Here is an 18,369-nt window from a genome sequence, read left to right as displayed (position 1 = left end):
ATGATTTCAACTCAGCAGAGCCGGGCAACCTGTCCCTAAAGAGAGGTACAGACATACTGTATGGCATATAGACAATGATGACTTTTAGAATAAACCTTAAAGTATGAATCACTCCTTATCTTTATGATTCCTAGTCATACAACATGAATACTTTTATCAGAGTACACATAGGCTTTGTTATCTGTTATTTGTAAGTACTGTAGATGTTCTGCACAGGATACTGGATACTGTTTTAAGTAGTACTACTGTTAACTCTAATGGGTCATGTTTTCTCACTTAGCTTAACGCTACTATGCAAACGTTGATGTCTCTGTGCTCAGGTAAATTGTTTGTTTTGTGTTGCAGTGTAGTTCTGTGTTGTGTTGGACATTGTGACCTGTTGTTCCCACTGCCACAAACCGGGACCCACTCACTTGAATGTTGCCAGAAATAAAAATCAAACAATGTTTTTCATGTGCCATTCAATTTTAGAAGTATCGGGTATTGTACTAATAACTGTACAACAAAATGAGTGACTCTTAAAAAAACTACAAATGTATACAAATATGTAACTGTAACAAAGCAAGCACTGATTGCATTTATCATAGTAAATGGAGACAAGGCACTGGTTTTCCTTGATGTCATCCTCTTTGAAAAATATTTATGCTATTTTACATAGTCAAAGTCATTTTAAATCAACATGAACAACTCTAACCCAGAACTAGAAACAATTAGCATAGGATCAAACTTGTGATGTCACTCTGGCGTGATGTCTGGTTGAACTTCTATAGATAATAGGAAAATGTCACTTTGTGCAGGGAATTTCAAAAGACAAGTTAGAACAGCTGCCACGACATAAGAGTCAAGTTTAAAGAAACCATACACATTGAGTCTCATATTCACAGTCAGCTACAGATACAGGTTTGACATGATTGATTAAGGCCATTAAAGTAGCATCGATTATTATAAGGAAATGCTATTCTTCTACCCCAAAACAGAATTCAGTTATTTTATCAGTCAGTTGATCTACTCTTCACTGACAGATTCCACCTGTTTAGAAATGGAATAATCTTATTTAGATAAAGAAAGAGATGGTTTTTAAAAGTAGGAACATGTCTTATTTGTTTTTCTCAGTTCCTAAGAACTTGGAGATAATGAACCTGAATTCTTGGTTATGGCAGTTTATTGCTGAACCGTATTGTTCATACAGTATGGGGATTTTCTACTGTAATTCCATTTGCAGGTTGTTCTGTTCTCTTGAGCAAAACATGAAGACCTCTACAGGGTTAAATATATACAGTAAAATATGATACTAAACCTGGTTGCCATTGTTACAGTACAACACATAACACAATAAAAACATAACATACACATTTACTTTCCATAAGTCCCCACTAGATGTCCCCAGATGCCAAACTAAAACCTACATAGACTGTCTCCAGCTGACTTTTTTCTTTTTTTTCACATTCCTGAATTGTCTCATATACATACGCTATTGTTTTTTCTTCTTCTGATTTTTCATTCAACAACAAGCTCAGGCATACAACACCGATGTTTGCAGAGATCCTTTACATTGGTAAAACTTTTCACCGTTGTCTCTTCATGTCATTAGAAGTTCTAGTAGTAATTGTAGTGATAGTAGTAGTTGAAGTATTGAAAGAAATTGAAATTTTGCATTGAAAGCATGTTTAGTATGCGCTGGGAACTTTGCTCTTCAATAGCCCCACTATGTCAAATAATTAATCAACAATTCATTCATTCAGTGTCCTTTTATCATATATACATATTTCTTATTTTATTTTGATTTTATTCTGATGTAACCAATGCCCAAATTTACTCAACAACAAAATTACAGTATATTTCTGTACTGTCAAAGATACATAACATTTCCTGGATCATAGGAAACAAAGGAAACAGTCTTTACGGGCCATCTTTAAATGTTCGTTTCCAGTATGATTTTCCAATGTCCCTACTGGCTGCGTTCCAGTTTCAGTCCCAGACACAATGGGAGGTGGAGCCGCAGGTCTTTGGAATGTGACCCCCCTGACTTCTGGCTGACCAGTCAACATTCCCATAATCCCTGATTCTCCATAAATTAGCAGCAGTGCTGACCCTAGTACAGGTATTAGGAATGCAATAATAAAGGTAATCTGAGATGTCTTGACATGACCAGAGGTACCTGAATGCAGACAAATATTTGAACAGAAATGTCTAAAATACCCGATACTTCACTGCAGTTCTTCTAATTCCATTCAAGTTAAGTCAAGTCAGTTCAAATTAGTTTTTTTTCCAAATCAAATCAGTATTTATCTTTAGTTGTGCTAAGAAAAAAGAAATCAACTATCAAGCTCTCTGCCAGGCACACCCATTGGCTGCCCCACAAGCAGCACCTATAGGCTCGTTCTTTGTATAATTAATTGACCAAAAGATTGAATTAGAGAATCAAAGGAATATGAACAATATACATATATTGTAGATTGATTAGAGCAACCATCAGGGCAGCCTGCGTCTGCTGTCATTGCCTTTCATATCCTGAGGCTTACCCCTTTTTTTTCCACCGGGTGCGTCTGCGATGCGTTCTGGAGGCACAGCGACCCCCGCGAGCAATCGCAGCCATTCAAGTTAATGCTTGGTATCCCACCAGCCGTTGCCACGGCACGTGCCAGAAGCATGCGTGAAGTGGCACTCTGCTCCGCTAAAGATACGCGCCAGGTCTATTTTCACGCGAGCCACGGGCCGTTCGGACAGCCGGACAGGAAGTGAAACAGCAAGACTATCCAGTCAATTCACCAAAAGACACCCCCCAATATCGTTTATGTCTCCTTTACAACACCATGGACGACGAGAGATTCATCTTGGAGGTGGAGAAACATAGTAGACACCACAGATCTTTTTTTTAAGGACAATGCCAGAAAAGAGAAGGCATGGAGTTTAACTGTAGGAGTGCTTGGAGTGGAAGTTAGATACTAGATTAATAAACATGTGATTGTTCTGTAAAGTACAATAAAATCTGCGAGTCGGGCAGGCAAGACGCTCCGCTTCTGAGACGCTCCAGGTGGAGGACGGAACAAAACCATGGCGCAGCCGGAACGCAGCACAGACACGCCCGGTGGAGAATCGGAGTTACCCAGTCTGTGCATCTCTCTCAGTGCTTACAACTCCCCTCATATGCGTTTTGCTAAAAAGACAAATTAAATATATTTAAAATAATAATATAAAACTTAAAAACTTAAAACAGTTTCCTCTAACATGATTCACATCAGTAAAATTAATGTTAAATGTGATCCCCCTTATTCTATGTCTTTGTAGGTGATGTGGTAGTTGGAGATGCAGGAGGGTCCATGGACCTCGGAGAAACCTGGCAGCGTGGTTGTAATGCCTGGGCCGTCCGTGGTCTCTTCCCCACATCATGTGTGAAGGAGCTGACTCTCTCAGGTCGCTCCAGGCAGCTGTCTGAGCGCTCAGCTCAGGCCCAGGCTTTAGAGCTCCCACCTTACGCTCTGGGCCAGGCCCGGGCCCTCATGAGCCTCCATGCGCAGCTCAATGAGGAGCTGGACTTCCGTGAGGGTGACTTGATCATTATCACTGGCCTGCCTGAGCCGGGCTGGTTCCAGGGGGAGCTGGATGGCCGCAGGGGCATCTTTCCAGAGGGGTTTGTGGAGCTCCAGGGATCCCTCCGATCTCCTCAGGAGCCCACGGACTACCAGTATTTGGACGATGATTCCGAACAGTTTTGCTACGAGGACCCATACGATGTAGGAGACAGAACAGAGGAGGAAGGTGTGAAAGAAGGAGAGGTGTTTATGAGAGAGGAAGAGGAGCAGAAGGAATCTGCATTAGAAAAAGAGTTAGAGGAGGAGGAGGACGGTGTCTATGTTTTGGCACTGTATGACTTTCGGGCCATGGAACCAGGCGAGTTGGACTTTGATATGGGGGATCGCATACGTCTTATAAGCACTTTGGAAGATGGTTGGCTAGAGGGGAAGCTGCGAGGGCAACATGGTATTTTTCCTCATCGTTTTGTCAAAATGGAGAACGGTGGGCAGAAAACAGAGGAAACAGATGTTGTTGAACCAGAAGACAAGGAGAACAGTTGTACTTCTGAATACAGCTCAGGTCATTTATGTCCCAGTGGGTCAGGGAATGATCCTGAATGGCGAACATATGAGGATCATACAGTGTGGGACCTGGACTACTTTGAGAGGACTGAAGAGCAGAGGTGGCAAAGTGAAAACAAAAGCACTGAAGCTCAAACTAACAACAGAGGACAGAGGGGTGGAGGTAGCAGGCCTGACTCTCAGCCACGTAGACCTGTTACCCCAGCACAGAGAGGGCCTGAGAGACCCAAATCCACTCCTCCAGCCAGGCCCAGACTCCCATCACAGCCTAGCCTGTCTGCACGTAGCCATAGGCATCATAGCCCATCTTCTGGCGCAAATCGGTCTAGCTATACTAATGGTAACACTCGATCCTTACAATCCAAACTAACTCATAGCCTAACCCTCCCTAGCTCTCAGTCTGGTTGGTCTAAAAACAGTAGATACCAACAGAAGCCACCAAAGGATGGTGCCACCACCAGTAACAAAAGTCGCAGTCTTGGCCAGGCGTTATTTAACCTTGCTGAGGGCCATAGGCAGAATAAGCTAACTCGCCATGCTAGTGTCAGTGATGCCGATATGATGATGGGCAGCGCTGAGACACGGCAACGCTCCCAGCAGACGGTGCGCGGCTCCAATGGTATAATGCCAACATCCATCACCTTAGATGCCCTGGTAACCTCAGCCGGTGACCTGGAGGCCAAGCTATCCGAGCAGCTTTTTGAATTTGAGAAAAGTTTGACTTCTTCATATAGTGATACTAACATGAGCTCTGGTGCTCCCAGGGACATGCTTTCGGTAGGTGACCTGAACCAGCAATCCCATATCTCGCGCCACTTTTCTATTATGGACTACGGCGATGAAAGCGATATCATGCGAGGCTCCTCGCATTCACCAGTGTCCCACCTTTTGCAGTCGAACTCTGCCTCTTCCTCACTAGAGAGACGCAGGACCCTTCGCCCTCCCCCTCCTCGTCCTAGAGTCCTTCGTCCCCCAGCCCCACCTGCATACAAACCAGCCCGCCCTGCTCCACGTCCCCCTCTGCGTTGCCCGAGACAAAATACAGCTCCGCCAACCATCTTCTACACCCCAGACGAATCAGCTATAAACCTCCTCGACCAAATGACAGAAGCGCAGGCTGAGTTCGGTGACCTTGCGGCTGCCCAGGAACGTGAAATCCAGTGCCAGCTGGAAGCCGAGAAAGAGCTGGAGAGAGAGATTGAGTTAGAGAGTCAGAGAGAGAAGGAAGAGGAGGAAAGGTACCAGCTGCTGCTACGGCTACAAGAGGTGGAGCATGACATGGAGGCATATGCACACACAGCAGAGGAACTCAGGACCATGTTGGAGGAGGAGGAGGAGGATGAGACAGCCCGCATGCAAGCCATGGAGAATCTGGAGTTCTGCAACTACACGCTGGAGACACTGGCCCTGGAGCAGCAGCAGCTACAAGGTAAGACTGTTGGGCAGTGGAGTGGGAGAAGTATTTTTGTGTCAGTTTCCATAAATGGGGATGTTGCGATTGATGGTTTATGGCCTAGACCACCTGGGTGCTCTGAGATTGGGAGTTTCAGAGTAATAAATGTAAATATCTTTGGGTTTTTAACTGTTTGCCCGACAAAACAAGAAATTTGAAGACATCTCTTTTGATTCTGAGAAATTGTGGACATTTTTGCGCACTAATGTGGATGTTTTTGCGTTGGCTGTCAGTAAGCTACTATAGCCGAAAGGATTAGTCGGAAACAATTCAAAAGAGAAGACAAATAAAGTAGAATGTCTTTTACTTGATGTCATAGTTTACTTCTGAGGCCCTGTTGCCTGCAGGTTAGTAATACCCAGTCACTGAACACAAAATGTAATATAGCAGGAATCTAAAAATGAGCCATCAGTGCTTACCAGATTTCCTTTGTGACTTGTTATCCCAACACACACACACACACACACACACACACACCCACACACCCACACACCCACACACACACACACACACACACACACACACACACACACTCACTATTTATTTGAATTCCACTGTAACCTATGCAAACAAGACTTCCCTATTTACTGTGCACAATGATCAGGGGAGGAAGATTGTGTATTTAAATTATTTAAATTAAGGGTTATCATAACTGTCCAGCCCACTCCAGAGGCTTCTACCAGTCTCTCTCTCTCTGTGTGTGTGTGTGTGTGTGTGTGTGTGTGTGTGTGTTGAGGAAATTGTATTGAAATTGGAATTGAAAAGTATAGTGAATGTGGCAGAATCAGCATGTTGCTGCAGATTTTAGGTGGAGTAATAGGAAATTAATTTGTGAATTTGAGATAAGCTTTGTCAGGTACTGTTTGAGTTTAATGTAGTTTCTAAGTATTAATAGTTAACTGCTTATACAACAATAGTTGTAGAGCCAAAGCTAATTGGCTCAGATTTGTTTTTACCATCTCATACTGTGTGGGTGCACAGTTCAGTCTCTGGTAGCCTAACACTTTTTCACATAGGTACGAAATGCATTCCTGCACATAGTGAAAGGGTAAGCAATGCACGTGGGCCTCTGTCTCTTTTTCCACCCTCTCTCTTTCTTTTAGTCCCTCTGTCTCTATCCAAATGTCCTACCGCTTTCACCTTCATCAGTTTCCTCAATCTGCAACTGCACCTTTCATCCTTTTCCTCCATCTGTTCTTCAAAAAGGAGTGAGGAGAGTGAACACATTGGATGTGGTTTTTGGGATTTTTGCAGTAGTGGAGACCATGGCCCACTCTAGAGCACGACCTAAAGTGTGGTTGTGGCGAGCTGTGACATGGCCTGTGGCACACGTCACCACACTGTTTGGACATGCTCGGGACGCCAGGTCCAACAGAGTTGCAGGTAGGCTTGAACTCGAGATGGTGTTTATCAGTCAGTGTTGTGTGGACCGAGCATTGTTGCAGTTTTTCAACATTACTTTCTCATAGCCACAGCTGCACAAGTACTTGCTACAGCAGCAGCTCTTTACTCACTGGTCATTGAGTCAGCACAGCAGTTGGGGGTTTGCCTTGCTCAGAGGCACTGAGAGTAGTTGTTGAGACAATTTCAAATTGACTTTACCTGTATGGTTTCAACTTCTTATGAGGGAAGCAGGGTAGAACTATGAATATTTTTATGACTGTGTGGGACATGACGTGTTGTAGTTTATTATTAATGGAAAAATTCCCTGAACTTTTACTGTCATATGATATACATTTATCATCAGTGATACTTTTTGTACCATGGTAGCTTCACTACCAACGTCACAGCAACACGTTATCTAGCTTTGCTCTGATTGGTCAAAGCAAAGCCTTTGGCTTCACCTCCTCTGGGTATATTGATCCAATGTTGGCAATGTTGCAAATCACTGAGCATATTTTTCCTGGCAACGTTGGATTCATACAAAAATATTTTTTAATCAATGTAATGAATTAACTTGATTTTTAAGTATTTGATTTGCTGGATTAACCAAATATGATATGATGTTGTTGCTTTTCAGCAGAGCTCCCTATTACACACACACACACACACACACACACACACACACACACACACACACACACACACACACACACACACACACACACACACACACACACACACACACACACACAAATCTCATTCCTTTACAAGCTTTCAGTCTAATCACTGCCAACAGCCAGGTTTCTTTGTAATGTTAACGTGTCTCATTTTACACTGTAATCAAGTTTCAGTTATATTTAATTTGTATTGAATTAATGCTAATAGAATGTTTCTCAATGCTTGGCAATCGAAAACTAGATTGTCAGAATCACTCACAGTCGAGGCTATTGTTCACCTACTCTAAACTCATCTTGCTAAAGTAATCTGATTACTACCGGATGTTTTCCAGTCTATTCTAATTAAATACTTTTGCTTTAATCTTGTTTGTCCTTGTACCAGTACACTAATAATCAGTAAATGCCTGTCTTTGTTTGTTTCTATTCATGATGCATTCAAATGACTCATATCCTGATCAATCATTCTCCAATGTTTTTCGATAGATGATCTTTATGTCTGTCAATGAATGTTTCAGCCTGAGGGTAGGAACTCGACCTGGCTACAGGTGCCCTGTGTCATGCAACCACATTGGTTCTATTCACTTATCACACTACAGGAATTATAACACCCTATTTTTACACTAATAAAATCAAATATTCAATCTTTGTTTTTCCTTTGATATTTATAACACTGTTTGATGTGGAAAAGGACTAAGATAGTGAATTGATTTGTAAGAGCTGAGATTCAGCACTTGCAAGGGAAAAACAGCCAAGAGCACTACCATTGCAGAATATTTGATATGGTAATTATCAACACATTACTAAGACACAAAAGCTTTTAGTAGCTTTTGTTAATAGGAGATTATGTTTCCCCTTAAACGCTTGGCTCACAGGAAGGTGTGTACACATCAAGCATAGTCTCAGGATGTTTGTTGCAAAAAAATGTGTTGGTCGTCCTACTGCCATGTTGCCATGTTACCACACACACACACACGTGCTTTTGCAGGGTGTGTTCCTGAGTGGGATGCTTGAAAGACAATGGCAGCTTATTGTTACAAGGCAGGGAGTAACTTCAACATTAAGCTCTGCCTGCACTTCACTGTGGAGAGGCCAGTTCAAAGTCCTCATAGAAGTTGAAAGAGGCGTGATACTAAAGCTCAAAACAGAAAGAATCAATCATATCTTTTCATTTTACTGTTTTTTTTTTTAAGTAGTTTTCTCCATCAGCCTCCATGACACCACAGCCTGATCTATTTAACACTGTTGTGAGGATCTGTTGCAGCTTCAGGTTTCCCTTAGTCAGCCGTACAAACTGGGATACTTCTATGATATATAACCTTATATAACCTTATTCTTGGACATCACACCAGTTTTCAAGCCCTTAACAGCTTAATTTAAATAAGCATAACACAGCCACAGAGGAATGGTGTATTTAACATTCCTGAAGTTGACACGTAAACAAACGCATAGTTTTGGTCGTGTTCTGCTACTGAAAGCTGAGATGTTGAACACTGATAATTAAACAGTCAGAAGAGAACAATGTCTAAGCAAGATTTATATGCTCAGCCTTACTGCAAATGTGTTCATCTGATTTGTCTTTACAAATTTCACTGAAAGCAAACAAGAATACTTTTCAATTGTTTTGTAGTAAACAAGAAACAATAACAGTGCAAGATAAAATCATTCAGTAAGAGGGTATTTTGTAGTGTATACATAGAATTCTTAAGGCCTTTTGTACCTTTGCTTAAGTCAAAGTTGTTGTTTTGGCATTTCCTTGTATCGGTACATTTGATGTTGGCAAAGCATATTATATAGGTTACAGCTCTAGTTTTATTGCATATTTCTGATTGCCTGGTTGTCTGTTTTTATTGTACACATGTTATTTCCTGGTTTGTGAGAAGGTTTATTAAGGCTAGGCTAACTTGACACCAGATAATCCAACCAGGAACTGAATTTTACTCACAATATAAATCCTGGAAAAAAAAACGTTGCTTTTCAGAGAACAAACAAGTTCAAACTTCTAATTACATTTTAGATTGTTTGAATTGATGGTAAACTGAAACTGTCCCACATGTGTGTGTTAGCGTGTATCACGTGCACTTGAGTGTATGCAAGTCCTTTAAACCTGTTCCTTTAGTGCCTGCCTCTTTCATGGAGAGTTAAGGAGGGGGAGGGATATATTATACTCCAGCTTTATGAATAGGCCTAAAGAGTTTTTTTCTCACACTAAAAGATTGTGTCTCTTCTGAGAGTCAGGACAGTCCTCAACAATAACTCATTGTACACACCAGCAGCCACGTTATCAGTAGCTGCCCTGGCCTAATCAAGCTGTGTACTCAAAAAACTTTCCCTCCCCATGCTCATCTAAATATAATAACTTTCCTTTGATTAGATCCTTCCCTTTCCCTATTTGTTTTACTTCAAACTCATCTTTCAGTCATTCTCTCCAATCAAATAAAACTGATTTCAAACAAAGTCACATGGACATCTTCCTGTGTAAATGTTTGCTCCTCCCTGAAATGGGAGGCAAAGTCAAACTCACAGACTGAGGTCAGTTTCTCGCTCTGTTTCAGTTTACCCTCAAATATTATGGCCTTTGGACCAGTGTTGAAAGTTAGAATAAAGAAGTTAGAGCTGGTTCTAAACAGACAGGAATGAGCTGCGTTTTTCACTGTAGGCTGCATTAATGACCTGGTGAACATATCAGTGAAACCTGCAGGAAATAGCAAAAACAAAGAAAACAGGATACAAGGAAGGATGGAGAATTGTTAATGGCAGTGGAAACAAAAGCCCTTTAAAGGCAAACTCTGAAGTTGGTCTCTATCTTCCATCGAAGAAAATCTACCAGCAGATTGTTTTCCTGCAAACAGAGGTACTAGCCAATTGAAACAATGGGAGGGGTTGTCCGGCTAATCCTCCACTCATGTGACTCTACTCAATCATTAACCCAAGGAGGCCCCTCCTTCAATAACCCTACCCCCCTCTCCTTCCACGATTCGCTGAGATAGCTGTGGGGTGGATACGATTTAGTTACACTGAGGGTTGGGAGGTGCTTGGGCCAGGCAGTCTTGCTGAGGCAGTGGAGTAGAGACAGAGAAAACAAGTGGGAGAGTTACAGACAATATGCCTGACAGGTGGAGTCTCCCACAGCGCTTTGTTATGGAATGCAGGACTTTGGAAAGAGGGAATACGCCACGTTGAACAGGAAACTGTATCAGCACCGGGTAGGCTGATTTAAACAGCAAGAGCCATGAAGAGCCCGGTGGTTTATGGCAACCAAGCCATGTTTGGTCCAGTGGATTGGAACTATGCAGCTGGTGTCCCGGTAAGGAGAGGAAAGAGTGTGGAGGAGCTGGGGGATGCTGGCTGGGCCAGAGAGAGGGAGAGGATGGCCCATCTGCAACAGCTACAACAACTACACCAACTGCAGCTTCAGCAACAACAGGTTGGATATCCTGCGTATGGAGTAGTTCCTCCTGGACAGCCACAGGGACTAGTCATGGTAGCAAGTCCTTGTGACCCAGCTCCAGGCTGCCCTATGCCAGTACATGGTGGCATGATGGTGCCTGTAGGTGGGCTGGGGCCACCTCCAGTGCATGTGGCAGCTCCACGGCCAGCACAATGGGAGAACCAAGCCCAAATTAGACAGGGCAATGTCTGCCAACAGCCAAGTCGGGAGTATGATGACCGGCACAAGGCAGCTTTCCAAGAAAAGAGGCCTCAAGGCCACGACGTTTACTTCCACCCTGGTTCAGAGGATGGTCACCTAAATGTGAGGATATCTGAATGGAAAGGCAAACATTGTTTTTACCAGGGCCCTGAGGATTACAGCCACGAGGACCACAGCAGAGTGCCACAAGAAAAAGACAATAAAGACTTAAGAACTCAAGAAGGCCATAAGGACAAACACAGTTTCAGGGATCATTACGACAGGAAATACAATGAGCGCTGTGATGACAGAGAGCAGCAATATTCTGACAGCAGGAAACACCGTAAACATGATCTCAGAGAACATGACAGTTACACCAGTGAGTATGAAGACTACTATGATAGTAGAAACACCTATGCTCGCAGAGAAAATTACAGGGACAGTGATCATTACTGCAACAATGATATGGATTATCATGACTCTAAAGAGAGTGGTCGCTATAGAGAAAAGGAATACTACCAGCGTAGAGAGGAGGACCGCTACTATGATGAACAAGAACATAAGGATCCTTACTATGACAGACAAGCAGAGTATCGATATGGCCGCAGAGAAAATAACTACAAAGACAGGGATGAGTATAATCGAAGGGGTGAGGAAACTTACACCAGTAAAGGAAGGGGCCAGTATGACTCTGAACTGGACAAGCACTGTGGTTATAAGGAGAGGGCGCACTATGACAGGTACAAGGATCCAGGGGATGACTGGAGAGATGAGCACTACGACCACAGAAGGAGAGACCACTACAAAGCAAGGGGCAACTATGAGCGCAGGATTGTGGACCACTACGACCATGAGAATGAAGACCGCTACAAATCCAGAGAAGGGGATCGTTCCCACTACAAGCTCAGAGACAGATATTGGGATTTACGCTCAATATCCGTTGATTCGCGACATGAGGAATACCCTAAAAAAGAGTGCAAGACACACTGTGAGGAATGGGTTGAGCAGCAGAACCAGAAGTTGGCGCTCAGAGAAATGCGCTCTTTTGAGGATCCCGTTATGTACCGGCACAGTGACGATCAAGAAAAGGGATATGAGTCGAGCGCTGGTAGCGTTGGTTCAAAACGGGGTCGCAAGCCTGTTTATGTGGGCTCGCTAGATCGTAACAGCTTCTACAGGAAAACAGCTCCAAGTTCCCTGCGAAAGTCCCAGTTCGCCACTACCAGGAGACAAAACCAAGGTAAACACAAGGATATTACACTGCTGTATTTGCACAGTATGAGGTACTTATGTTATGCTCAGGAACTCCACTTTACTAAACAGATCTTGAAAAAATAAGAAGACACATAGTTTGCAAGTGTCATTCCCATCCCCATTAGATCAAACATGGTGGTGAGGTTGACAGTCTTTGGTTCTTATAATTGGTGACCTCCAGAGGTCCTCTTTCTAATCAATGCTGGGGGGCTACAAAGTGCTGACTAGCCAGACTCACCTCCTTAGTGAGTGTGAGTGTGTGTGTGTGTGTGTGTGTGTGTGTGTGTGTATGCGCGCGTGCATGTGTCAGTATCGCCTATCTCACAGGAAAGTAAACTGTCAGGAATTTGTAGGCGTAAGAATCTGCAGAACAGGTTTTGTCTTTCATCCTCCCTGTCTCCAGTCTTCTTGTTTGCTGCCATACTCTGCATCACTAATGATGTTTTCACCCATAACAAGTCTGTTCAGTTCTTGCATGACTGAAAGGTCTGTCTTTTACAGTCTTGGTTGATTTTGGACAGAGATACACTTAAAAGTCACTCTATAAAAGCAGTTTATCAATACTTTTGACACTTTTAGAGGACGTTTTGGGAACAGGAACGTGTTTTAAGCACAAGAATTTATCCTGGCATTTGATGCTTACCATCAATGCTATGTACAAGTTTCCGTTGGTCTGCACTTGGTTAAATTGAGGTTAAAGACCCAGCCCCCGGGGAATGATGTAATCTGTTAACACAGAGAAGGTTCAAAAGTGCAGTATACTGTAAACACAAAAGCAAACTAATACTACATCAGAAAGTACAGTATGTTTCATTAGCAATCGAAGAAAGAGAGCACTCTTCTGACTCGCTTCATTGTGTCTGAGAAGAAGCAGGTGGCGCCCCATGACCCCTCCCCCAGTTACCTAGAAACACACACACCGCACATGCATCCATAGCCACACACACAAAGTACACATTGGCCCCCACCACACACCCATTTCGGGAGTCCAAGTATTAATCCCTAGCGTCAGCATGGTGAGTGTATGGCGGGGGTCTGTCTGGTGTTAGGCAGTGGCCGGCACTTGCTGGCTCCTTCACTGCAAGACTAGCCTGATACTGTGTGTGTGTGTGTGTGTGTGTGTGTGTGTGTGTGTGTGTGTGTGTGTGTGTGTGTGTGTGTGTGTGTGTGTGTGTGTGTGTGTGTGTGTGTGTGTGTGTGTGTGTGTGTGTGTGTGTGTGTGTGTGTGTGTGTGTGTGTGTGTGTGTGTGTTAGTGAGGCCCTGGGAGGCTTATTTGAGAGATGACGCCATTTTTTTAAAACATGCGCACACACATGCACGCTTGCTTCTGCAGTGTCCTGTCATCCTTTAATCTTGTTAAACTGTTTCAGCTCTGTCAGGGGTTTGGTCCGAATAAAGCATTTGATAGCATGGCTAAAAACATTAGACCATCTTGTTGCAGTGCTTATTGGGCTTACACTGTGATTCAGTGACATTGAGGTGATGGCCGAGGCTTTTTGAGCATGCATAAGGGCCTTTGTTCTCAGTAATCTAGTATTAGATATAAGACATCTCTCTGGGTCTGAAAAATCTATAGAGCCTAGTAGGGATGTCCAGATCCGATCACGTGATCGGAAATCGGGCCCGATCACGTGGTTTCAGACTCGATCGGAATCGGACGTTACCTCCCGATCAGGACTCGGATATATATGTATATATATTCTCATTATTTTTTAACACATCTATAGTTATGCGGTGGCACAGAGTTAGACCCTTTTGACTCCACACAGAAACAGCAACGCATGCAGCATGACATCACTTTGTTGCAGAGACGCTATTGGTTCAATGCCGGCAAAGTAGAACACGGAAGCAGCTTGAAGCGAAAAGCGCGAGTATGTCTGCGGTCTGGAGGTATTATAAAGTTGATGACAACAACATTGCCATAGCAAACTGTGAGATATGTAACAGAAGGGCTCTGTTTGTTAAGAGTTGTTGAATGTTAAAATAAGGAACATCCTGGATCTGTTTTTTCGCTCTTCTTTATTCTTTTTTTATATATTATAGAAATATCGGATCGGGACTCGGTATCGGTAGATACTCAAAATCAAATGACTCGGACTCAAGGGCAAAAAAACCTGATCGGGACATCCCTAGAGCCTAGTAAAGAGCAGCCACTAATCAATGTTTCATATGTAACTATTATTATAATTTGTGTTATTAACTTTGTCTGTCTGTCTGTGTGTGTTCTTGTTTAACTATATTCGTGGGGTCCAAAAACCAGGAATACAGTGTACTTGTGGGGTCCAGACAGCTTTGTGGGGCCAAAATGCTGGACCCCACAACTTTAAAGGGCTGTTTGAGGATTAAAACTTGGTTTTAGAATTAGGGTTAGAATTAGGTTATGGTTAGGGTTAGGGTGAGGGTAAGGGTTAAGGTTAGGCATTTAGTTGTGATGGTTAAGGTTAGGGTAAGGGGCTAGGGAATATATTATGTCAATGACGGGTCCCCACAAAGATAGTGAAACGCAATGTGTTAAAAAAAAAAAAGCCTTTTGCTTTGTGGACAGTGTTTGAGTGTCTGAGTGTGAGTAATGTGTCGTCATCCAGCTATGATTTGGCAGCGTATGCTCTGTAATCCTTGAGCAGTCGCTGCCATTGGTGGGCAGCGATACTGGGGTCGGGTGGGGGAGTTAGGAGTTAAAGCTTTGTACAAGATCTCAAATCGTCTGACAACATTGCTCTTAAGACGTCTTATCTCACTGCTGGCAAGCAAAAAAGTCATTTGGCAAAAAATTATTGAGCTCATTAGTCCAAAAGTCTGCATGAGTCAGTGGTGGTCACACTCACATCCTGTGTATGCTTTTATTTTTGGTTCATCTTTATCCTAGCTTTTCTTTTTAAATCATTTCTGATAATGTCATCTAGATTTAATAGTTGAAGCTTGTTAAATCTCCAGTGCATTTCATTGACATTAACATATCTTTGATCAATGTTGGGTTTCACAACAATCCTTGTCTTATCATAGTGGAAGAAGTTTAGATAATATGAGTGATATACCCTCATATATAGTCATATACCCTCCATATTAACTGTTGTTCAAAATGTAAAACTTATTGGTACAGACACACATACATAGTAACCGCAGCACATCAGTGTTAAAAACTCTTCACGTCTACGTTCCGGGTTAGAGGACGCTACTGGTAACTGCATAAGTAACAAGACTGATGTTATCTGTACTTTTTCAGATAGAAGTGGAAAAAGACATTTGATATACTAGTTTACTCTTGATAAGGCCTCGTTCATAGTACTGCCAGTTTATGTGGTTGTCACTCACGTGCGTGCAAAATAGTCATGTTCATAACCAGTCATTACCTAAAAATTCCAGGTCGTCACTACTAAGTATGTACTAATTGCAATTTGCTACACACATCAGTGTATGCATGACAGCCGTTCTCGTCTGTACACTCGCTGTAATTAGGATCCATTAACTCATAGAGACAGTCATTCTGCTAGTTTCCCTCAGTTTTGTGCTCCAAATACTCAGTTTTTGTCAGTATTTGTCAAACAAACTTCTCAAACACTGACTGTATGAACAGAGGCACTTGCAGCAATGTCAATGCAGTATTTTCCTAAGAGCTACATTTCCAGTATCAGTGTATGTATATGTTTTGGTTTTCAATTGTTATTAGGATAGTTATAACATCTAGTTTTATTTTAAGAGCAATAGCAAGCCGGATAATTTGCTGTTACTGTCAGTCTGGTCCAGTTTATTGAATATACTGTATGCTCTTGTTAGATGGTGTTTAAATTAAGAAGCTTACTTCCTTGTCTGTAGCAATAATACATTAAATGTGGGGCTGTGCTTTGAGGAATATAAAGAAAGCATTTTGTCACCCAGCCCTTTTGTAGAGTGCAATGCCCAGAACAGTTTATCTAAATAATCTTGTTTGCTTGTGGAAAAACTCATAAAGCCCTCAGGCAGATCTTTGTCTTTACTTGTCCTACAATTAGCAACAGATATAATGCTGCATGTTCAGTCATCTCAAAGTCTCAAGGCAGTTCTCACACTCAGGTTGTACTGAAGAAAAAAATATTTTCCCACACAGGCAGTAAAGGCAAAAGTCTCTTAGGAAATAGTCATCAGACTGAATGCAAAATGGCCGTATAAAAACAAAGAAAATGTCATTTAATTTACTGTTTTTTTCTTTGCATTAGGATCCAAGATCCAGGATATTTTTACTATGTTGTTGCACCACTGTGCATCACCAAAGCACCTGTAGGATCCAATAGACCTCCTTCTTCATTTACTTGAATACATTACAGCTTTTGGGTAGAAAAGGTCCCTCACTTAATGGCTTTGGTTCTTCCTAAAGCTTCCTCTGCACATATGCAAAACTGATGGTCTCTAGAAGTAATTGGACATTGTTCATCATAGAAATTAGACGAAATGAGAAATTCCAAGGAAGCCAGAGATCACAGTCTTGGTCCCATTTACCATTCAGCATTGTAGCAACGCATTTATTCTACTTGTTAATTAGACTGTAGCCTTATCCACCTGGAAACCAGAAGAGTTGTACCTCTTGGAGTGGACACTAATCACAGGATTAAGTCTGGAGAAAATCACATGCTGAATGCTACATGTATCAGCACACAACCTGTTTTTATAAAGACTTCATGGAGGACTGTAAATACAAGGAATTTCCAACAATGGCACATAAAGGTTGCTGTGAGATTCTGCCAGGAGCAGGAATGTGACCTTTTGACATTTGACCCTAAAACAAGATAAACAGGATGGTGTGTCACTGAATAAACTCCCCTATATTTAATTTTTTAAGTGACCTCCTGCATGGTGCAACAGCTGGTGGTACAAATCTGGACAAAGGGATAGGGATATAGCCAAATAAAATTTTGGGGATTCAAACATATGCTCAAAATGTTTCAGTTCAAATTAAAGCAGTGCTGCTTCTTTCTCTAAAACACAAACTTTGCCACAGTTTGAGGACCTTTAAAAGTCTTTTTAATATTGCTCCACCTGTGCTGACATGGTTTTCTTAAGCCAGTTAACAGCGTCATGGATTTTTTTTTAATGCATCCAGAATAATTACATGTCATGGCTTGCAGGTTGTTAAGTAAACACTGTTGCAAGTGTTGGCATTTCCAAGAGTCTGGGAGCTTGTATGAACTTATTCTCATGTCCCAACTGAACACAGACACACTCACACAGAGTTTCACATGTGATTATTTCAGCAAAGCCACTCCCTGCTCTACAAAACTTGGCTTGATATAAGAAGGGCCCCCGCTATTCGCGTCACCATGGTGACTGTGCATTCTGCTGTGAACTTTGGAGCAGAACACACACAGCACTGGTTGTGTCTGACCTTAGAGCGCTCTGTGCAGGCCAAAACTTTTGACTGTGCACGGCTATTATTGGAGCACGCCAACTACAGACCATGAATTCAGAGAAGTATTGTTTTAAAAGTGGATTTGTTGCAGTTGTGCAACAAAGTAAGCGCGTCTTTAAAAGAGTCATTTTTTTAGAATATAAAGAATATTTTTGAGTTTAGTTGGATGGTTTTGTATTTATAGAAAAAGAGTTTAAACTTGGGGACATTGAGGGGAAGATATTGAGTCTAGGCATCATCATTTTGATAAAATTCTGCCTGTGAGAGGAGGAGCCAGGTCAGGTGTCAGTAGACTGTGAAACATGAAACAGATTAATCACAGAAATGGACTTACACTTCACTGCACTTGAGCCATCCTATTCAGCATAACCCCTTTTTAAATGTTACAGTAGCCACGTGTAAGTTAATGCTTCGTAACAACTCAGAAATGATTATTTCCATCAGCAAAAACCGCATTAAAATCTGAAGGAAGCATGATCAGATAAACTAGGGGCTA

The 18,369-nt window shown here is 42.2% G+C and overlaps 1 protein-coding gene across 4 annotated transcripts in view; it reads left to right on the top strand.

Moving 5' to 3' along the window:
• Positions 1-18,369, top strand: part of LOC116061087 (dynamin binding protein) — a 56,557-nt gene that overhangs the window by 21,070 nt on the left and 17,118 nt on the right. For 2 of the 4 annotated variants that reach the window (XM_035997382.1, XM_031314978.2), the window contains exons 3-4: positions 1-45; positions 3,289-5,526. The exon at positions 1-45 is cut by the window's left edge and continues 78 nt beyond it. In XM_035997382.1, the coding sequence (XP_035853275.1) occupies positions 1-45; positions 3,289-5,526 (2,283 nt within the window). Of the gene's footprint in view, positions 46-305; positions 321-1,512; positions 1,556-3,288; positions 5,527-10,608; positions 12,479-18,369 lie in introns of those variants that run through there. The other 2 variants (XM_035997383.1, XM_035997384.1) reach the window with 2 other exon arrangements.

The sequence above is a fragment of the Sander lucioperca genome, chromosome 22 (assembly GCF_008315115.2).
Source record: "Sander lucioperca isolate FBNREF2018 chromosome 22, SLUC_FBN_1.2, whole genome shotgun sequence".
Classification (NCBI taxonomy): Eukaryota; Metazoa; Chordata; class Actinopteri; order Perciformes; family Percidae; genus Sander; species Sander lucioperca.
Note: the sequence above shows the minus strand (reverse complement) of the source record. Positions and strands in the feature narration are given on the sequence as shown.